This window comes from Rutilus rutilus (genome assembly GCF_951802725.1).
Source record: "Rutilus rutilus genome assembly, chromosome: 20".
NCBI lineage: Eukaryota > Metazoa > Chordata > Actinopteri > Cypriniformes > Leuciscidae > Rutilus > Rutilus rutilus.
Genome location: NC_140225.1, coordinates 20,541,586 through 20,562,011, shown reverse-complemented (window position 1 = coordinate 20,562,011; position 20,426 = coordinate 20,541,586). Strand labels below are relative to the sequence as shown.

The 20,426-nt window shown below is 39.0% G+C and overlaps 1 protein-coding gene across 2 annotated transcripts in view; it reads left to right on the top strand.

Moving 5' to 3' along the window:
* LOC311279860 (uncharacterized protein) overlaps window positions 1-18,189 on the top strand; it is a 29,591-nt gene extending 11,402 nt beyond the window's left edge. For both annotated transcript variants that reach the window (XM_084391635.1, XM_084391636.1), the window contains exons 2-7: window positions 483-731; window positions 13,378-13,512; window positions 13,632-13,675; window positions 13,850-13,991; window positions 14,139-14,246; window positions 14,353-18,189. In XM_084391635.1, the coding sequence (XP_084247761.1) occupies window positions 491-731; window positions 13,378-13,512; window positions 13,632-13,675; window positions 13,850-13,991; window positions 14,139-14,246; window positions 14,353-17,771 (4,089 nt within the window). In that variant the 5' untranslated portion in view covers window positions 483-490 and the 3' untranslated portion in view covers window positions 17,772-18,189. The remainder of the gene's footprint in view (window positions 1-482; window positions 732-13,377; window positions 13,513-13,631; window positions 13,676-13,849; window positions 13,992-14,138; window positions 14,247-14,352) is intronic.
* Window positions 18,190-20,426: the final 2,237 nt, after the last annotated feature.

Here is a 20,426-nt window from a genome sequence, read left to right as displayed (position 1 = left end):
CATTCTACATCACTGAGGTCTAAGGCTGAATTTCCAGCATTGCCAGACTGGGAGAATGTTTGATTGTTTAGTGGTAGATAAGTCAATTCTATTTTTCCTTTCTGTTTCTTCTGCTTTTCCTTTAGAGATTCAGCACTTGAGTGTTTTATAATTCTGAAGAAATACTTATGTGTCTTCTATATGCCATCTATAAAAAATGTGTGGAAAGACAGATGACCATTGATGTGTTTTGGAGGACATGAATGCTAGTCTTTGTTTCTCTTTAGCTTTTGCTCACTATACATATATATATATAGTGTGAAATAATGTTTCATTCACTCCTTCTCTATGTAGTGCTCTATGTGAAATTCACTCTGTGGTTAAACATGAATGAGTAAGCAGTTCATTTTAGGGGTTGGTCTAGTGTCCAGGTAATTTAAAAACCTGAGAAAACAAGTTTTACAAAACAATGTGAATCATTATTATTTGTGTGTTTGTGGCAGGCTGCACGATGTCTTCTGGCAGTGACTCCGTGGGGGATCTGATTCCCTCAGATTTGCTGCAGGTGTTCATTGAGGAACGGCAGGGGGGCAGAGGTAAACGGGGCAGGAGACGGATAGGATCCTTCAGCCGTGCGTTCAGGTGGTTGAAGAGCCAGCGCAGGAAATCCCGCCGACACGCCACAGAGATACGTGGAGACCTGCTCGCCGCTGGATCACCTGTAGAACTACCGCAATCTACACTTAAAACAGGTAATACTTTACCACCATGTACTCCTAACAACAGTGTTTCCTTCCTTAAGTTCTTCAGAATCAGATAGTGTATGGGTTTTTGTTTACTGTTGGGCTTGTTTCGTTTTTTCCTTCTTGGAAATCATTGGAAGACTTTTGTGTTCGTATTAACCATATATGAAACTAGTTTCACATCAATCATAACATAAACTGGTTCTGTAAGCAAATGTTTCTCAGGGAAGTTAAAGAAAAAGGAGAAGTGCAGCTTGGGTAATGAAAGTTGGGAAATCAATTTAGAAAATCCAGCAACAACATCAGCATGAATAAACCCATCTATAAACGTACATATGCACTTTTATTCAAAACGTTTTATCAGTTCATTCCTGGAAATCGAACACATGACCTTGCCGTTGCTAGTGCCATGTTCTAGTGTGAGCTACAGGAAGTGTTTCCAAGATTAGTCCAAAATCAGTAAATTATCAAATGTACCAGACCAACACTTTAACCAACAAGTTTCTCCAATTTTGTTCACTCTGCACATTAAATTGAGCTAGAAGGTATTTTAATCTTGAAAAATAACACACTTTAGCTTTAATGTGCAAAAACAAGCATTATTTTACTCCACTGGATTTATTCATACTTCAATTCATTTGGTCAACACATGCTTGTTTTCTCTATGAAGTAATTGCTGTTTAATGGCATAGCTTTAATCGCTCTCTAGGCTGTTAGGACAAGCTGTTTTGCCATATAAAAATACTTTGTGACATTTGTGACATTCGCAAATAAGAATGTTGCTGTAAAATGTAAGTTATGTTAGTAACATGCAACTAATCTAACCAAACTACTTCAGTTAGGTTTGTATTTAAAGTGTTTAAATGTATTTGATCTTAAAACACTTTCCTTCGGTTTCACAGACAAAGCTTAAGCCTAAAATGCATGTTTGAGCTGTTTTAACTGAAAGCAACTTGCACTGATATATCTTAAAATGTGTCAGTTCCATTGTTTTGTCTCAAGATGCACACCAGTAATGTTTTTTTCTAAGGCATGTTTATAAAAGGTATTTAAATATCCTAATTGAACTAAGGCCTAATCCTGGCTTAATCTAAGCCCTGTCTGTGAAACCAGGCCTGTAGCTTGCCCAACTAAATGGTGGATGTAATGGTGTTTTCAGTTGTGGGTAATGTGTTCAGACATTCAGTAATTTCTGTTCAGACAGTGTAATTAGTAGAGTAATCCTGTTACGATCTAGAAGAAGTCATTAGTTTGGGTAACTGGTTTCCAGCGTTCTCCGGCAGTTTTGGTTTTAATACTGGTACAAATTATAACACAGCAATGAGCAGTGGTTTATTCCTTGTTTGTTGGACCAGGGAAGGTTGACGCATTAAATTACCCTAAACCATCTTGAGATATTTCTCTAATACCTATGTATTATTGTGTGTATGTGTGCCGAGACTGAGACTGGTAAATGTTTTCCTTATGATTATCGCAAAGTCATGAATTTTCCGAGCAGAAATTTCAACATGCCAAGAAGATAAAATTTGACCTCTACTTGAGGTCACTTTAAGTGCTTGCTTTGTGTGTACAAGTCTCAAATGTTTATTTAAAAGTGTGCAGGACATTTTGTGGTTTAGCTTGGGATCAGAACAAGAATTGGATGCATGTGAATTGTCTTATGTGGTTTTTTTTGTGGATGTGCTTTTCTTTGTGAGCTGAGCAGTGGATGAATGTGAAGGTTCCACATGGGCTGTAATGGCAGGGAGAACTTTGTGAGAACACACCTCAACCCCACCCATTTATTGAAGCATGAATCCACTCAGACACACACATGCACGCCGGGCTGACAGAACAGACTGCAGCTTAATGATCGATATGGTGCATAACCACCAAAAATAAACCGCTGTTATGTGATTCTCCAGAGGGTGTGGTCACTGCCTGCTGCTGAAGACGGTACAAAAAAGCCCATAGATTATTTAAACCCTTCACACTCGCCCTTATTAGGCTGAAATTAAATATGCAGCATGCAGACCATCATTAAGCAAATAGCATTACACATTGGAGAACGTGACTCACAGTTGATTTCAATAAGGTTTAATGTGGCGTTTTACTAATCTAATGGCACAGTACTCTAAAACTGATTACTTCAGCCAATATTTGTGTATTTTAATAACGCAAAGATTTATTAATACTTTTCAGTATTGAATGAAATGTCAACATTTCGTTTGTTTTAACCATATTGGGAACTGTTTCGCTGAGCTTGTCGCAGTGGATTATGGGATTGCCTTCTCCATGAAGGACAGATGCAGACGCCTGCCTTTTGGAACTTGCTTTGTATTGGTAGTGCAAAGTTGATGCTTTAAAATGCTATCTATGTGTTTTATCATCTGTGATTTGATTATTCTGGGTTCTGGTGAATGACCCTGTGTTGATTTTAAGGATGTGTTACTTTAAAAACACAAAATCTTTACAGTGTGTTTACTTGATAAGGTTATCTATGCTGCTCCCTTCCGATATGGCGATGACGTTCAGTCTCAGTAAGTGAACTGATTAGATTAGTTTGTCTGGGTAAATTGATTAGCTCAATTTTGTGTCTTGAGTTCATTTTTTTCGTAATTGTTTATTTCTGCTTGACACAGTAACTAAATAATCATTAGAATACAAAAAGGAAAACATGCATTAAAATATTTTTGTGATTACTATTCTAAAAAACGGTTCAAATGTTTGCGGTTGGTAAGATTTTTTTAAATTGTTTTTTTTAAAGAAGTCTCTTATGCTCACTAAGATTGCATTTATTTGATCTAAAGTACAGTACATTATACATTGTGAAATATTTTTGTAATTTAAAATATATTTTAAAATGTAATTTGTTCCTGTGATGGCTAAGCTGATAAGTGTTGTAAAATCATTGGGTCTTATTCACTAATAATTGCGTACGCACAGGAGAACTTCTTACGAAAAATCTCTGCCTAATTCACAACACGTGCGTACACGTGTTAATCCAGTCTGGTTGATCCAGTCAAATTTACAAGAAATGTATTTGCGTAGTGCACATAAATTTGTTGTAAATTTGACTGGATTAACCAGACTCCATTGGCTTATACTCGCATAAGTAATTTTTATTGGCCAGATCAGGTAGAAATAACTGCTTTTAGTTAACAACTGCATATTACATTTTTTGACATTTTAGTGCCTGAAGAAAGAAACCACATCATATTTTAGTGGTTCTTTAAATGTTTTAAAGGAACGCTCCACCGTTTTTTTAAAAAGGGCTTATTCGCCTTCTTTCCTACATTTAGATAGGTGGGCAAATGCATTTTTGTCTCAGCGCATGCATTGTTTTAGTTTGACAGGGTAGGCGCAAGCTTAGCTTAGCCAAATGAATGGAATCCTTTGTTGCCAGCTAGCATGTCCTGAGTAAAAGTGCCACCTAATTACTTCTTGTGGCCTGCGTATTCACAACAAGTACAAATAGTGATGTAGATTAACACTAGGCGATTTCCTAGGCAGATATTGACTTGGGACTATATTAGGGGGAAGCACAGGCGAAGCACTGCTACTTGGGCGCAGAGATATCACGCAACACCTGAAATCCCACGACTTGTGAATACAGGTATAATATGGGTCGATCTATACATGTGTCATGTTTAAAATAATCACTTACTCTGTGGACAGCTGTCCATTTGGTCCATTTGGCGTGGGGCGTTTTTTCCAGTTCACTTTATCATATAAAAAAATCGAGTACTGCAGGATGGATCAACGCCGAGAAATCCTCAGTAGCTGTGACACAACTGCGGGCACGCTCTTCTTGATCTGACGCGTTGAGCCTGGTCATCGATGGCAGTACCTTGTCCCACTCGCCACAGCACAGACACTCTATTTCAGTCGGCATAGATTGGCATATTCCCACATTCACACCACCAGTTCGTGATGGCTCTCATCCTTCCTCAGGCTGTTGAGCGATCGCAACCTTCTCCTCCTGTCGTTCTATTTCCAAAGCACGCAGCTCATCTTCTGAAAACTCTGGTTCATAGATGGTTCTGGATCTTGACTGTCTGAGAAGTCACCCTCTTCGTCTCTCACAAAATCCGCCATGTTCATCGCCATTCATGTACTGTAGGAAAAATAGCCAGCTACTATTCACGCCGGTATGTTGACGGAAGTTGTGGGATTTCATGTGTTGCGTGATATCTCTGCGCCCAAGTAGCAGTGCTTCGCCTGTGCTTCCCCCTAATATAGTCCCAAGTCAATATCTGCCTAGGAAATCGCCTAGCGTTAATCTGCATCGCTATTTGTACTCATTGTGAATACGCAGGCCACAAGAAGTAATAAGGTGTTTTATTTACCACTTTTACTCAGGACATGCTAGCTGGCAACAAAGGATTCCATTCATTATGCTAAGCTAAGCTCGCGCTGATCCTGTCAAACTAAAACAATGCATGCACTGAGACAAAAATGCATTTGCCCACCTATCTAAATGTAGGAAAGAAGGTGAATAAGCCCTATTTAAAAAAACGGTGGAGTGTTCCTTTAAGCTATGAAAAGGTTTGTACCTATGAGGCCAGTTTTCATTATCTAGCCGAGGGCCCCAAAAACCAGCACAAGTTATACAGCAATGTTTAATATTTGGGGCTAAGGGTTTGTTCATACCCCAAGTATGAGCAATAGTAATAGTAATGCTTACTTTAGCAAGCACTGCTAATAAGAGGGTCACAGCTATTGAGAACACACTCATAATATTGTGTTTTGCATCCTGTATCCTAGACCTTGCAACGTCAAAACTTCCTGTGGGATGTTGCCGGTTCAGTCTGAACAAAGAGCTGTTACTTTAAACTTGTTTCCCATGAGACGTTCCGCTGACACACACCTACACACACTCGTGCACACACACATACAGCTCTTTCCAAAGTTTTTTGACTTCTCCTGATGGAAGTGACATGCTTGCCAGGGGTTACCCACAATCCTGATCTTTCTTCTGACTTTCCTTTTCAACTCATCATAAGAAATGCCAGTCATTCCTCAACACCATTTCTAACATAAGGGAAGGTTTGAGAGATGAACACAGACGAAGTTTATGTGCGTGTTGTTTATTGTTAAGCGTGGGCGTGTTTGTGCAGAATTCCTTGCCTTCCTGAGCTTTGCCCTGGAGATTCTGACACAATGAACAGGTGTAAAGTTGGGTAACTGGTTCTCTGCTCAGCTCTTTCTCTGTTTCATAGTCCTGTGAACAGAACTCAGCTCTGTGCTAGAACTAGACTGATTCAGGCTGACTTTTAATGTTATTCATTGCCTCCAAGTTTTTCTAAAGCCATAATCTTTTTAGATAACATCCATATTTAGCTTGGTATGTGTGTGTAGCCCCTTCAAGCCATAGGTTGTAAAGTGTTGATTTCAAATCTGTTTCAGCTTGCCTGTTTTATAGTAAAGATTTTTCTCTATCAGGGGGATTGCAAGTATGCTACTCCCCAGAGGAATTTTGACTGAGCGTCTGATATGACTCTAAATTGGACTGAAATTCAGTCAGGACCACTTCGCCAAGTATATAAATGTATTACAATTATAGCATACAGTTAGTGTTGGCGGTATGGTTCTGTTCTGGGCAAAATTCCTGCTATGCCTGGAGAGAGCGGGGAGAACAGCAAGTCAAACCCCCCTGGGGTACAGAACAGAACCAGTATATGCATACATAATTACAATTCTCAATTACATGAGTTGTGAAAATACAAATACATGATCAAAAAGCTTGCAATGTATTGAACAATGTATGGGAAAAACAAAATAGTCAGAATGACTAAAGCTTCGGTTGGGTGGAGTTGGGGTCGGAGGAGGGAGTTTAAATGCGAGCAGCGATGCTATGGAGGAAATGCTGAAGGAATGTTTTATGTTTATATGTGCCGATGTGATAGATGTCGACACTGGATTGGAACACGTCAGGAACAGCTGGCTATTGGCTGATGCGAGCTTGGCTGACATGGCCTGCCTGAACTAACACAATGCTTGATATTCATTTTTTTTAATTGTATAGATTGGTTATCTGTTCTCAATTTTGTGCGCTTACACTGCAGAGGTAGGCTACCTGTTAGAACTTGATTTAAGGCAAAAGTGAAAGAAGAAATTTCAAAATTAGAATGATCATTTGCATGCGGCAAGTGACCCAAAGCATTATGACCACTGGGAATTAAACTCTAGTTTGCACCAAGCATTCAAAACTAGTGTGAAAACATTCTAAAATGAATGTTGGTTTAAAGATGCACACATCCAATTAAAGGGATTGACTACATGGATCGCTTTAAATGCATGTCTGTAGCTTTGTGTTTTCCATCATACCAGCTGTAGCAGCTGTAAGATTTTAAGAAATGTTATATTATTGATCGATTTATGTAGCAATTGTACCTCTGCTGGGTTTAACTGCCGAATTAGCGAATATTATGTTACGGTTATGTGATATAGGTGTGGCAGGCAGAGGCCTTTCTTACCTCTTTCTTAAAATCATCCAAAATCGAAACACAGACTGTGTGCATGTATGATAAACCTGTAATCAATCAACTTACTTTTCAAAGACTTTTGTATCGGCTTTAGATGAGTGATGTTTGCCTCAGTTAACCTTTACCTGCATTTTGAATGGATAATGCCTCTGGGACAAATGGACAGTTTTCCAAGGCAGATTAAGTTTAAGGCCTGTTGCATACATCTCCTGTCTGCAGCAGCATGTTTTCATTGCATTTCTTGTGTTAACAGGTTACAGCATTCAGTCTGCATGTTTAAGCAGTGGCACTGCAACAAGTAGAAGCAGCTCTGCATGTAAGGTTTCAACACTCAGCCTACTTGTGCTGGACTTCGCACACTAAACGCAGTAGAAACTGCACTAAGCATATTCAGTGAAATGATGTTTTGCAATATACTGCAGGCTTTTATGAAGCAACACAAAATATGGAGTGAGTCTGTCACCCATTGTTTGATAAAAGATGTCTGTCAGGCTTGATGCGAGTTAGTACAGGTCAGAGACAACACAAACAACGCTTTCAGTTCAGTAAGTGATTGAATGCAGACTATATTGAAGCAGTTTATAGTCTACTCTTTGGAGTTTGAGTTCTGAGTAAAGTTATTTAACATTTGGATGCAAATGTGAGCCCCCCTCCCTTTGTAAATTAGATTTCATGTCTTTCAAGTTGGTTTTCAAGGTCCAATTTCTGCTAACCATTTTATAATTTACAGTAATCATCAAAGAAATTACTCAGTGTTAAATCAGAAATTACTTATGTTCTGTCACACTCACAATCAGCATTTAATCAATAAGTGATGGGCAATACCTCTTGTTTCTTTTCTTTTGTCACTGTTAAAGCCAATAGCCCAGGTAATGATGCCAATGCAGACAGCTCTATTGAATCGTTGTTTTTTTTTTTTTAAAGATAACATTGCTTAAGATAAGATTTCTGAAGTTTATAAAACACTTATAATAATTTATATTTAAGCAATTTTATTTAATTAATTTATAATAATGCATACATTGCTGAAGAAAAGATTTTTAAAGTTTATTTCCAGCTAAATAAATCATAAAATCATTAATATATATATAAAAAAACATACATGCATACATACATGTAACAAGGTTTGTGTTCAGGGAAGAAGGAGGTGGGAACCGGCGAACGTTCAATGAAACTTTAATATCAAAATAAACACACAAAATGAAAGTAATGTGGCAGCCCCTGCCCGGACAACTGCTATATTATATGCTCATTGGGTCAGCAGGGTCACACACAAAAAAATAACCAGGCTGAGTAGAAAAGACTTTAAACTTTTAATTTTCTGGTAGTTTTACACTTAATTCTTCACCTTCACCTCTCAATTTTCCAGAACTGCACACTACCTGGAGTCTCCAGAAGTACAGGTTCTCAGAGACTTTGATAAGGCAAGGAATCTTCCTGAAACATGACCCCCCACTTAATAAGAATCACAAGCTGAAGTGTGAAATACAGGAAGACTGATTTAAAAAAACAAAACAAAACAAATAAAGATTTGACAGATTGAGAGTGACGGATAGGTTGAGAAAGACTCTGAATGGTCCTTTTGGGCTGAATTCGAAATCTCCCCTATACTCTCAAATAGGGCGTTATTTGAGAGGACCGCCATTTGTAGTGGTGTCGGAAACCATACTGGACCTTATTGAGTGCACTCATTCAATCCCACATTGCACTGCAATAACGAGTGTACAGCCCTTATACGCTCAACGGCTGTCCGAATTCGCTCGCTCGTTTTCATTTACTCCTTAAAGTGAACGGTATTAACGTATAGGAATGGTGATTGAGAGTTTAGGGGCCGATTTCGGATTCAGCCTTAGTTTCTCCCATTTCTACTGCTAACTAATTACATCTACACCTATGACTCATTTTTGAAACTCTGAGGAATGCTGAAAAGCCCAAATGCATCAGTGTGCAGTGTTTTAGTCATTTTTTAATGTTTCTAGACTGAGCCATGGTTTGAATAAAGGCTTTTTTACTTTTTTGAATCGGAAGAAGTGCCCCTTTTTTTCTATAAATACAATGTTGAGAATGACTCTTGAGGTACCAGCAGCACCAGTTCAAGTCAGACAACAGCAGCGGTGGTGAGGGAGTCATGCTGTGAGCTGCTGCTAACAATGAGCAAGACGGTCCTTTCAGGGTAGGAAATTGACTTTAAAAGAACTCTCAAAACTTAACAAAACGTAAATTCTTCAATCAGTGGTACAAGAGGAAGTGGTGCTGGTCATGAATTATGCACATTTGAATATAAGGCGTTTTTCACTTCCAGCCCTTGTTTACAATGATATAATTTATAAAATGATTATATGAAAGCTCATTGTGTACCTGCTGTTGCTATTACACTGTTGTGAGAAACAGGCTTAAATAAAACTGGTGACTTTATACATTGAAAACAGTAGTCTTTATAGAGTGGTCCAGTATGACATCACTTTGTAAGCCAAAACGCCAAAGCGAGTTAGCATTTTAGCACTTCTGTTTCCATCGCCCTGAAGTCAATGTTTTTTTTTATTGTTTTTTTGGTTAAATGGCTGGAATAAGGTCTGCGGTGAACACAAGCTCAAGACGCTTCACGATTTATTCTATGACATAAATCACATCAATATTACCCGACTCGTGATTTTCTTTAAGCTGTTACGTGTTTTGAAAAATGCGGTTGCTAACAAGTGGCTAAATGGGACTACAGAGGCTGTTGATGACATTAAACGCCATCACACCGAACAGGTAAACTCAGTCTACTTTACAGCATCGTTATGGTTATAATTGTGCTCTTACAAACTTTTCTAACTCAGACTTTATGGGAGAATGTTTTTAGATAAAAAACTGAAAGAGAATTGTCGGAAGTGGTGTGGGACCGTGGTGTAGTTCGTTTATAGCCTACCTTTAGCTTTTTAGATCTGGCGACCGCATTTAGGCTTCAAAATTCATAAAAGTTGTATTCTTCTGTGATAATTATCTTGATGGATGAAACATGCAAGTATCATAAACTTTTGTTGATCACAGAGCTCGTTTTTAGTGATAATCCAAAAGCCTATGGGGAAATCCTTTTGAGTTTTTGTTGAGGGAACCAGTGTGATGAGAACTGCCAGTTGGCCTACAAAGTGACATCATACCTGCACCACTCTATAAATGCTGCCCCCTGTTGTCCAAAAACACAGAAGGCATTGTCAGGGCAGGGCAGTCCTGAGCTCCTGCCAGCACACACATTGCCTGTGGGATCAAGCCGCCAGTGATGAGAACTGAACTGTGCCTGTTTACATTTCTAATCTCTACCATTCATTCTAGCACATTGTGTTCCTCTTTCTTCCTCGCTTACTGTCTTTTCACCTTTGGCTTGACTTTACTGATACATTTAATAACCTTTATTAAATCTGTTCTGAAAGACGGCAGCATCAGGCACCTGAATGAAGTCTCTCGAGTGACATAGTCAAGGTTTCATTCGCAGAACTGATGTTTTTCTGTGTCTTTGTTTTTGAGTCATTGACGGGTTTTGATAGAAAGACGCAACCACCATGAAACATGAGGTTTTGTTCAATTAAAACCGAAGTTAAAGCTGTGTCTCTGTGTGAGTTTTATCCCAATCAAGACTCCTTGCAGCTGTTCTGAAATCTGCCCTCAACAAGTCCAGGCATGTACGAGTCTTTCTTACTCTGTGCTGCTTTTATTTTGCTTTCTCAGAAGGTTATCAAGTTTTCAGAACGTCTTTTGAACTTCTGAGAATGCATTCAACAACAATTTAGGTCACGGTACAGATTATATGACCTTTGGCCATCAACGCAATACTCTATGCACACACAAACACCCAGAAAGAGTATTTACCATTAGATTAGAGCATTTCATATTGGATTCATGTCACTAGTGTAGTTTTATAAAACAAATAACTTTAAATTCTGAATGGATAAGCCACGTTCAAAGATGTAAAATGTTGATAAATGCACACCTGACATGCGGGTGATCATGTAACGTTAATGTTTTGGTCAAAAATTGTCTTTCTGGACTGGAGAAGGACTTATTATATGATTCCTGTTGTTAAAATTGAACATTGATGTCTTTATCATATTGCTGATGTGGTCATTTTTATAAAAGCAATAAGCTACAAGAGGACATTAGGGATTAGCATCATGCCTAAGAATGCAGTCTCTCTTGACTTTAATACACAGCATGTTATCTTTCTCAGGGCTGAAAGATGAGCTCTGTGGTTGTCCAACTATTTTAAATGTTCCAAAACCATTGCAGGAACATTTTATCTGAGGTTTGGCTGTCTGCATCTCAAGACGCAGCAGAGTGAGACATACAGAAATACTCTACTAATCTCAACGACAAGAAAAGTTTCACTTTCTTTCCTTTTTCTAGCAGTTTTTAATTTAAATTTATTCCCAGTTGAAAAAAGCAGTGAAAGTTTAATAAATTTAAAGAACAAAATTTCTTTGTTCTGATGCTGCTTCATTTAAAATATTATTGCAGATCTTACTGGTTGTCTTCTCTTACGATGATTAATGAAGTTGGATGAGGAAGGCCAGTCATGTGATGCATGAGTGGGCGGGTTATCTGGGCTGTAGGATGGTGACATGTCTGACCTGGTTTGAGTTGGACTGAGGTTGGGTTTCCTCATTCTCACTGCAGTCCTCGCTGACCAACTAGAAATTAAATAATTCAAGTGCAATATTAAAGGGTAATGTGTGAAGGGCCAGACTATGTATCAAATGTAGAGCTGTTACTATCTACAAGGATTTTTTATTTTTTATTATTGATATTTGTTGATGTACTACTTTGATATTTGTTGGGAAATCTGTATTTATTCTCCAGGTTGAGCAACAGGTTTTGTTCTCCTTAAGCATACCTGTGTGACCTCACAATTTTTTTCTTCTTCTGATACTTCATGTTGAGAAAATGAACAAGTTGAACAGCTGTCTTAAAGGAACAGTTCATCCAGAAAAGGAAATTCCGTCGTTTACTCACCTCTTGTATTATTTTTTTTCTTCCATGAAACACAAAATGTTATACACAATGTGGACAAAAAAAGAACTATAAAAGCATCATAAATGTTGTACAAATGAATGAGGCACTTTATTCAAAGTTTGTCACATTTCTCATATCTACTCAGTGTATAATTATTTTTATTTTATTAATTATAACCTGAAATCGTGAGCCAAATACCATAGGTAATTAGTATTGGTGGTATGGCACAGGCTTCATCTTCATATTCAGTGAAAGCTTTGTTTATAACCTAAAACCTCAAGAAACCGTAAATAATCCATAACCTAAAGGTTCTTCATATCTTTTTTTTTTTTTTATGCAGTTTTATGCATATTTTAGCCTATACATGTGTTATGGGGTATTTATCTGTATTAGGATTGCCAAAACTCTCCAAATACTGTGTGTTAGTTGAAGTTAAGTGAAGCTCTTCACTCTAAAATTTGTGTGTGCTGGCGCCCTCTTTAGCAGAGACTAAGGATGTACTGGTAATCACTTTAAACTCCGGTGGTAATTCAGACATGGTGCTTTTGGTGAATCAAAATGACAGTTATTTTCTCTCCTTCTTTAAATCAAAAGGTCGGTTTTTTTGTTGTTTTTTTGTTGTTGTTTTTTTTGTCAAATTTGACTGGAAAGTCTTTAAGTTGTCTGTATTATGCCCATGTACATAATCCATGTCTACTTTTCAGTATGCAGTATAATTAATGTAAACATGCAATGACATGAATAGAAATAGTTTGAAAACTGTGCAAAGAATGCTCCCGAAGACCCAAGAAATAATGAGTGAATTAGCAGGGTGAAATCAGGCCACATGGATAATTTAAGCATGGTCTTTGCACAATGTAATTGTCATGTTACAGGACAGTCAGTCTCTATAGAGATAAAGTGTCACAATTGGATGCCGCACTAAAACACAGGAGAAACCCTGGTTAGGTGAATGAGATAATTGACTTTGCATTAGCTTTAGTTGTTTCTGAAACTGAGCTACCCAAGGTCAGAAACAAATGATAAGTCACTATATTATTTGCTAGCATGCAATTGTTTGTGTGGGTATATCTACTTTTAAAACATCAAAGCCATGTAGATTTTAAACATTCTATTCTGTCTTTATAACAGTGTATTTGTCTGTCACCTGCATATATTTTAGATATTAAATGTATTACTTTCTGTTTCTCTCTCTGCAGGCTCTAAAGAGGTTGTTGTGGGTGCTGTTTCTCTTCAGAAGTTCCAAGAAAATGTTTTTGTGGAGGGTGATCGGCCTAAATATGTGTTAGACCTGCACACAGAGGCCCAGCAGGGCCTAAAACAGCAGCAGGAGGGTAAGAAAAATCTAACTCCTAATCAGAGTCTTAATAGACTTCCTTTTACTCTGCACTAAATACATGCAGCATACAGCAGTTCATTTAATTAGGTTAAGAGATAATGTTTTATGTTCCAGATGATAGGAATGGGACGGACTACCCTGATGACCAAAGTATGATTGTAAGTGTTCCTCCACTCATCACTCCGCCCTCAGTTCCTATTACGATTGCTTGTAATTATGTTCCCATTAGAGTGACAGCCTGCTTGATGCTTGTGTACCTCAACTGTTCTATGCTTTTAAATTGCTGATTGACGATTTTAAATTTAGAAGGTTAACCATGCTGCTTACTTTAGTCAACAGTAACAGCTCAGACTGAAGGCAGCATGGCCTTCAGTGAACTGAGAGGCTTTGAATCTGAGAGCACAGCTGCTGATTCTGTTTCGATGTGCTCCTCCATGTCATCACGATCAACACGTTCAGGACTCAAACGCCAAGGTGACACATTCACACATAAACACATTATCAGTCATATCCATTTTTGCCATAAGAAGACCATGGCTTGGTATCCTCATAAAGTGCTTTACGAATTCATATAAAATATGCAATGTCACAGCAACATTGTTTTCCATTTCCTTTTTCCAGCCTCAACGTTTAGACCTTTGAAGCCGGATAAGACTGCAGAGAAGAAGTCTCGTAGGAAACACTTGAGAACTGTTGTAGGAATTCCTCGACACATCCAGAGAGAACTGGGTATGTTTCACTGCAGTCTTCTGTATTGTACAGCATGTCTTTAAGTTATTTAGTGGAAAACATGTTATGTTTACTTATTTTATTTTTTAATATGTCGTATCTGAAGGGTTGGACAGGGCAGAATGGATCACCACCAATCCTCTTGATGGCCAGCTGTCCAATGGAGACATGATAATACCCGCCATATTTTCCACTGTGGATGGTGCTTCTGCTAGTGTACAAGACCATCTACAGGGCAAAGAGAATCTGCACACAGTTAAGAAACACAACACAGAGGTTCCCACACTGGCTATACCCAAAGATGACATAATCCAAAGGTCCGTAAATCATTCTGTAGATCCAGAAAAGTCCGGAGCAGGCACTCTAGCTGTTCCTTGGACAGAGAACCCAACCGGTGCAGTCATGTCTGTCTCACCTCAGGCCACATACATGTCTAAAATCATTCCAAATGCTGTACTTCCACCATCTGTGGATGTTGTGGAACTCAGTCGCAACCAAAGTCGCAGCAGTGTCCGAACCGTTAGCAAGAGCAGCCTAGTGTCAGCCAGCCCAGCGTCCACCCGTCCATCCTCCAGAGCCTCTTCAAATTATTCCTCCACCCGTCCATCCTCCAGAACCTCTTCAAATTATTACTCAACCCGCTCAAACTATTCTGGGTGGAGCAGCTCAGGATCATCAGAGACACTAGTATCTGATTCCTCCACCATCTCCAGCAGTAGCACTCCCCGTGTGGCCAGCAGGGGAAGTCAGGTTGAGAACACGGCTAGACCAGTCAAGCTGAACAACCATGGTTCCCATGCTCCGTTTAGAACTACTCATGGGAATGGGGACTCTACAGAAGAGGAGGACAGCAGAAAAACAGGATCTGCTGATGCTTTCACACGTAACTTATCAGTGATGAAACGGAGCAAGATACCTCCAGCTCCTCCCAGCAGGTCATACTCCTTACACGGGAAACAGAACAGGAAGATATCTGAAAATCCATACTACTTGGCTGATGTCAGCACTCCAGATGGATCACCATGCCCCACTGTTATTTCTGTATCTGGAATGAATGTGACCACTCATGAATTAAACCCTAAGAGAGGCTTATTTCCCTCCAATGGACTCACAACTGTCCCATCAAAGGAGATCCAGCCAGTCAGCATAGACAAGAAAACCACGCCAGCTGAGCTAAAGACATACAGAAATAATTTTCAAATGTCTTCCAATCGCGCACCCCATTCATACACTAATGGCACCAGTAAGCTTGGTGAACTGAAGAACATCTTTCGGTCTGCAAGTTTAATTAATGGTAACAATTCTTCCCCAGCTGTAATGGCTCTTTGGTCTCTGTTTGACATTCCTAACCATCCCAAAGTACTGGCTCCCCCAGCTCCTCCTCCAGAGACCTGGGCTCACAACCAGCATACTTTCGAACTGCTGTGTGGGCCTGGCCCTGTTAACTATGCAAGCTGGGCTAAAAAGAGAGGTCTTAAAATTGTGGATGAACCAGACATGACCTCATCAAATGGTGACCCAGCATCAGTGTCGCAGGCAATGGAGCTAAAAGCCAAACTTGAATCCTTAGCACCTGCCGCCAGTGTCACCCCTTCTCCATCACCTCCCCCAGAACATTGCCCACCAATACCAAACATCAGACAAGCCAAAACTCCTCCTTCCCCTCCAGACTTTGTTCCTTCAGCTCCTACGCTAGCTGCCAAAGCTATAAAGGACTTGACTTCTTGGATCCCTCCACCTCCTCTGTTTCCTCCCCCGGCGCCTCCAGTAGGCACCACTTCTGCAACTCCTGTCGCTGTGCCAAATGATACCGACTTCCCTCTGCCACCCCCACCATTTTCGCCACGGTCTATACTTACAATGCCTCAATTACCACCAGATGTTCCACCACCACCACCACCACAAGAAGTTCCACCTCCACCACCACCACCACAAGTTCCACCTCCACCACCACAAGTTCCACCTCCACCACCACAAGAAGTTCCACCTCCACCACCACCACATGTTCCACCACCACCACCACAAGAAGTTCCACCTCCACCACCACAAGAAGTTCCACCTCCACCACCACAAGAAGTTCCACCTCCACCAACACCACCTTCTGAACCACAGAAAATCCCACCCCCTCTGCAAGAATCCCAATCTTCAATACCCAATGTGTTAGTAGCATTATCTGCAACTTTTCAACAAATCAACGTTACTCCACCTCCTCCTCCACTACCCACTGATGTAAGATCTCAACAAGTCACTGTTCCTCTTCCTCCTCCACTACCTACTGATGTAAAAATGGAGGACAGACTAGAGACAACAGAAACAGAGAAACAGACAAGCAGTCCCTCTCCGGCCAAAGAGGAGACCTCCAGTCCAGTGGTCACCCAGTCTCTCTTACAGATGGTTCGTCTCAGGTCGATAAAGTCCAATCAGAGTCAGGCTGTAGATCTCGATAAACCATCACAACCCAAACCAAAATCAGGTGTCAATCAAGAGGTGCCACCAAAACCAATTAGACGGTCTTTGATTATGACATCACTGCCCCCTGATTTGGAAGCTCTGTCCGGCACAGAGCCAAAATCCGAATCTCCATCTGTCAACGTGCACACAAACACAACCACTGTATCAAATACTCAGAAAGAGTCAACTGAACTAAAGACTAAATCAAATAACATTGTTCAAAAAACCCAAAACACAAGACTTGAGCCAGCATTCTCATCAGCTACAAGTCCAATCACCGAACCAAGTAACACTTCAGCTCCTCCTGAACCAGCAACTAAACAACCCTGTTCTGAACCAGAACTCAAACCTCAAACACTCAAGGAACAAATCCAAGTTACAGCACCTGTCCCTGCTACCCTGCCGAACACAATGGGACAAAAGGACCAATCAATAAGTGAGCCAAAGTCTCAACTTCAGGCACAAGAACTCAACAAGCCACCGCAAAATCCAAAGAAGCAATCAAGCACCATTGAAATACCCTCAAAGCTGGAGGGTGAGCAGCCTAAACCCCAAACACCAACGCCCACTGTCTCTTCCATGCCTCCCGTAGTGTCTTTGCCCGCCAACCCCTCCATGCGTCTCCAGGATGCTATTCGTTTGAAGGCTGCCAATATGTCTTCAAAAGACAAGCAAGCCAAGCTCTTTGGTCAGCGCTCCCCTCTCCCAGTCATGACTGATGGCACCACTGTACCCAACTCCCCTGCATCTACGGCCAGCTTCATCTTCTCTAAGAGCCCAAAGAAGGTCGTAATAGAGACACCGTCATCCTTAGAGGTTCAGGCTGACCTGAGGAAGACTCTGGTGGCAGAGTTAGCATCTGTTTCCGATTCAGCCAAGTGTAATGACTCACACAAAACTGCTAACAAAGTTCCTCCACCTATTTCTAAGAAACCTAACGCTAAGGTTGAGAGCGTTGTTAAGAACTCTGCAGAGGCAGAGTCTGTTGCCAAGACTGAGCATGAGCAAACAGAAACTGTACAAACTGCCGGACAGGATGTACAGACAGAGAACTATGAGAGAAAAACAAATTAACAAACACATACACAAATGATTTAACTCTAGAGTTTTTGCTTTTTCACAGATAAACAAGGCTTTAGATCTTAGGCTCAAACTGCTTAAGCAATTTTGAAATATAAAATACTTAAAAAGTCTTTATGTACAGATAGGCATATTGCACTTTTTGTACACTGGTTAAGTGTAACTGATTCTCATTCATGGGAATGCATGTCACTGGTATTTGGAAATGATAAATATTCTTATTTTTATTTATGTGTCCTCAGTTCTAGACAGAAGCCATGCTAACATCTAGCACTGTAGAAATCTGCAGGAGAGCACCATGAGAATGATGTTTGTAAAACAGAGTTTACCAGCCAAATATAGTGGAATTTTAGAGGTATTGGTGTATACTGAATATAAGAGCATTGCAAAAGAAATGAAGGTTAAGAATGTAGGATAAAGAATGAAAAGACGCTAAGCAAAGAGAAGAAGAACAGTAAGTTGGGAGCATGGACCACTGATTTTGGGGTGGGGATGTGTGATTATTCTTTTTTCCATCTATGATGTTTGCTGTGTACTTTTTATAAGTCTATATTTTACTTTAAAAACACCAAATCAATATATGTGATTGTAATTATAAAATTAGCACTCCCCACCCCAAGTATCCATAAATAGGAATGTAGACAAGGAATCTGATCAAGTGTGCGAGAAACAGAATGATGGAAGCAAATGAATAGAGTAAAAGCTGTTTTCTCATCATTGTGACTGTGCAAGTAGGGCCAAGCAGGTGGTCAGAAAGTCATGACACCACATAAACAAGAGGTCTAAGGTGTAAATCTCTGTTTAGGGATTTCTATTGATTAATTTGTTTTATTTTCAAAGAGAAGTTCATTAGTTTACTCTAAGTTGATGTATATTACAGTCTACACAGACCGTGCAAATAAAAGGAAAATAATGTTTTTAATATATGATTTGTTTTCATGCACTATGCTAACTTTTTGATTTGCTGTTCCTTTGATTTCAGCAAGCTTTGTCTCCTTATTATGTTCTCTATAAAGGAGAAAATAAATGTCTTATTTACACATTGTTCCAAAACAGATTATCAAAGATGATAATGTTTATTCATGTTTAACAATGTTTCATCATATGACAAGATTAAAGACTGTACAGTTACTAAAGTAGATACATGGTGACTTCAAATCTGGCCATATTTTTAACAGATTATACTGCAATATTACATTACAAATCATTCAAATAAAAGAATACATTATGAATGTTTTACAATCACTTGCATTTTGAGAACTATCAGAATTGTAGTAGTCTTTAAAACCCAGGTCAATATCACAAATGTGGCGTCACAGACAAAATATATTCAGTTAACAGTAAAGATGTCACACAAGATTCAAGTGTTGACAAGTCAAGGTTTAGATATAATTTTCCTGCTATTGTTTAATATTTATAGAGCGGTTAAAGGGGGGGATAAGATGTTGATTTATGAACATAATCACTCAGAATAACACTGAACAGAAAGACTGAAGAAAGAAAAAAAGTGTTTTACATTCACAAATTGACTTTGGTGTGATTGTAAGTTTGGACAAAATCTGTAGCGTTGATATTGTCAGTTTCTCTCCAGCACTCGACGGAGATTTTTATTTAATTGTTTATCAGCTACCATGGACGAGATATGAACCCATGGTTAAACTTCGAGCAACAGTGTTTTGCCTATCTCTCCTTTTTTTTTTTTTTTGTTACAGTGAGAAATTATAATCAAATTCTAAAGTGTTCTTTATGAAGCCTCTCATAAAATGCAAACATCCAAAATGGTTGTACTTAAAAAAACAAAGTTCAGTTCCTTAACAGTAGTTTAATGCATCTGGTATCGTAAACTAACAACAAACAACAATTTCTACAGCATTTAATAATCTAGGTAAATGTTGTTATAAATAAATGTGCTATGCATATACTATTGTTCATTGTTAATTCATGCGTGTTCATAATACGTTTATGTTCATTTAAACATATCGAAATGTTTCAAATGTATTAGCATATACAAATACAGTTGGTTTTATCAGCACTTGGGTTTCTAAACAAATCAAAATGTAGTTTCTTTAAAAATTATCCTGCTGCTTCATTGATTTCTTGACCAAGCCAAGAATTACAATTACACCTTTGACATCTCTGGATCATTCTTTTCTTTCTCAGAACCCACATGCTCTGAATGTTGGTTTGTCTATTACAGTGCAATTTAATAGCACAATTTAATTAAAATAATAATAACCCTTGCTTTAAAAAAAGGCCAAATTCTGACAATATCATACCATTTTCCATTAAAACAGTAATATACCGTAGAAAGTAGCCTACAGAAATATACTGTGAATTAACAGCGCTCAAAGTCGACACTCAGAGGCTGTTTTCACTATCACACCCTATACCCTCATTCACTATTCCCTACATTAGTTCACTAATATAGTCCACTTGAATGAAAAGAAGTGAGTGAATTGAGACACTGAATCACTGAAGGACAGAGAAACACACAAACAGAAAATAGAGAAACACAAGAACTACAACTGACTTCCAGCCACACTGAGTGTGAAACCAGTTTAACATTATTTCTTTCATACATGTACAAAAGTTCTTGTTGAGAATTAACAGAGATTTAGTTAATAATAAACACTGTAAAAATGAATACGC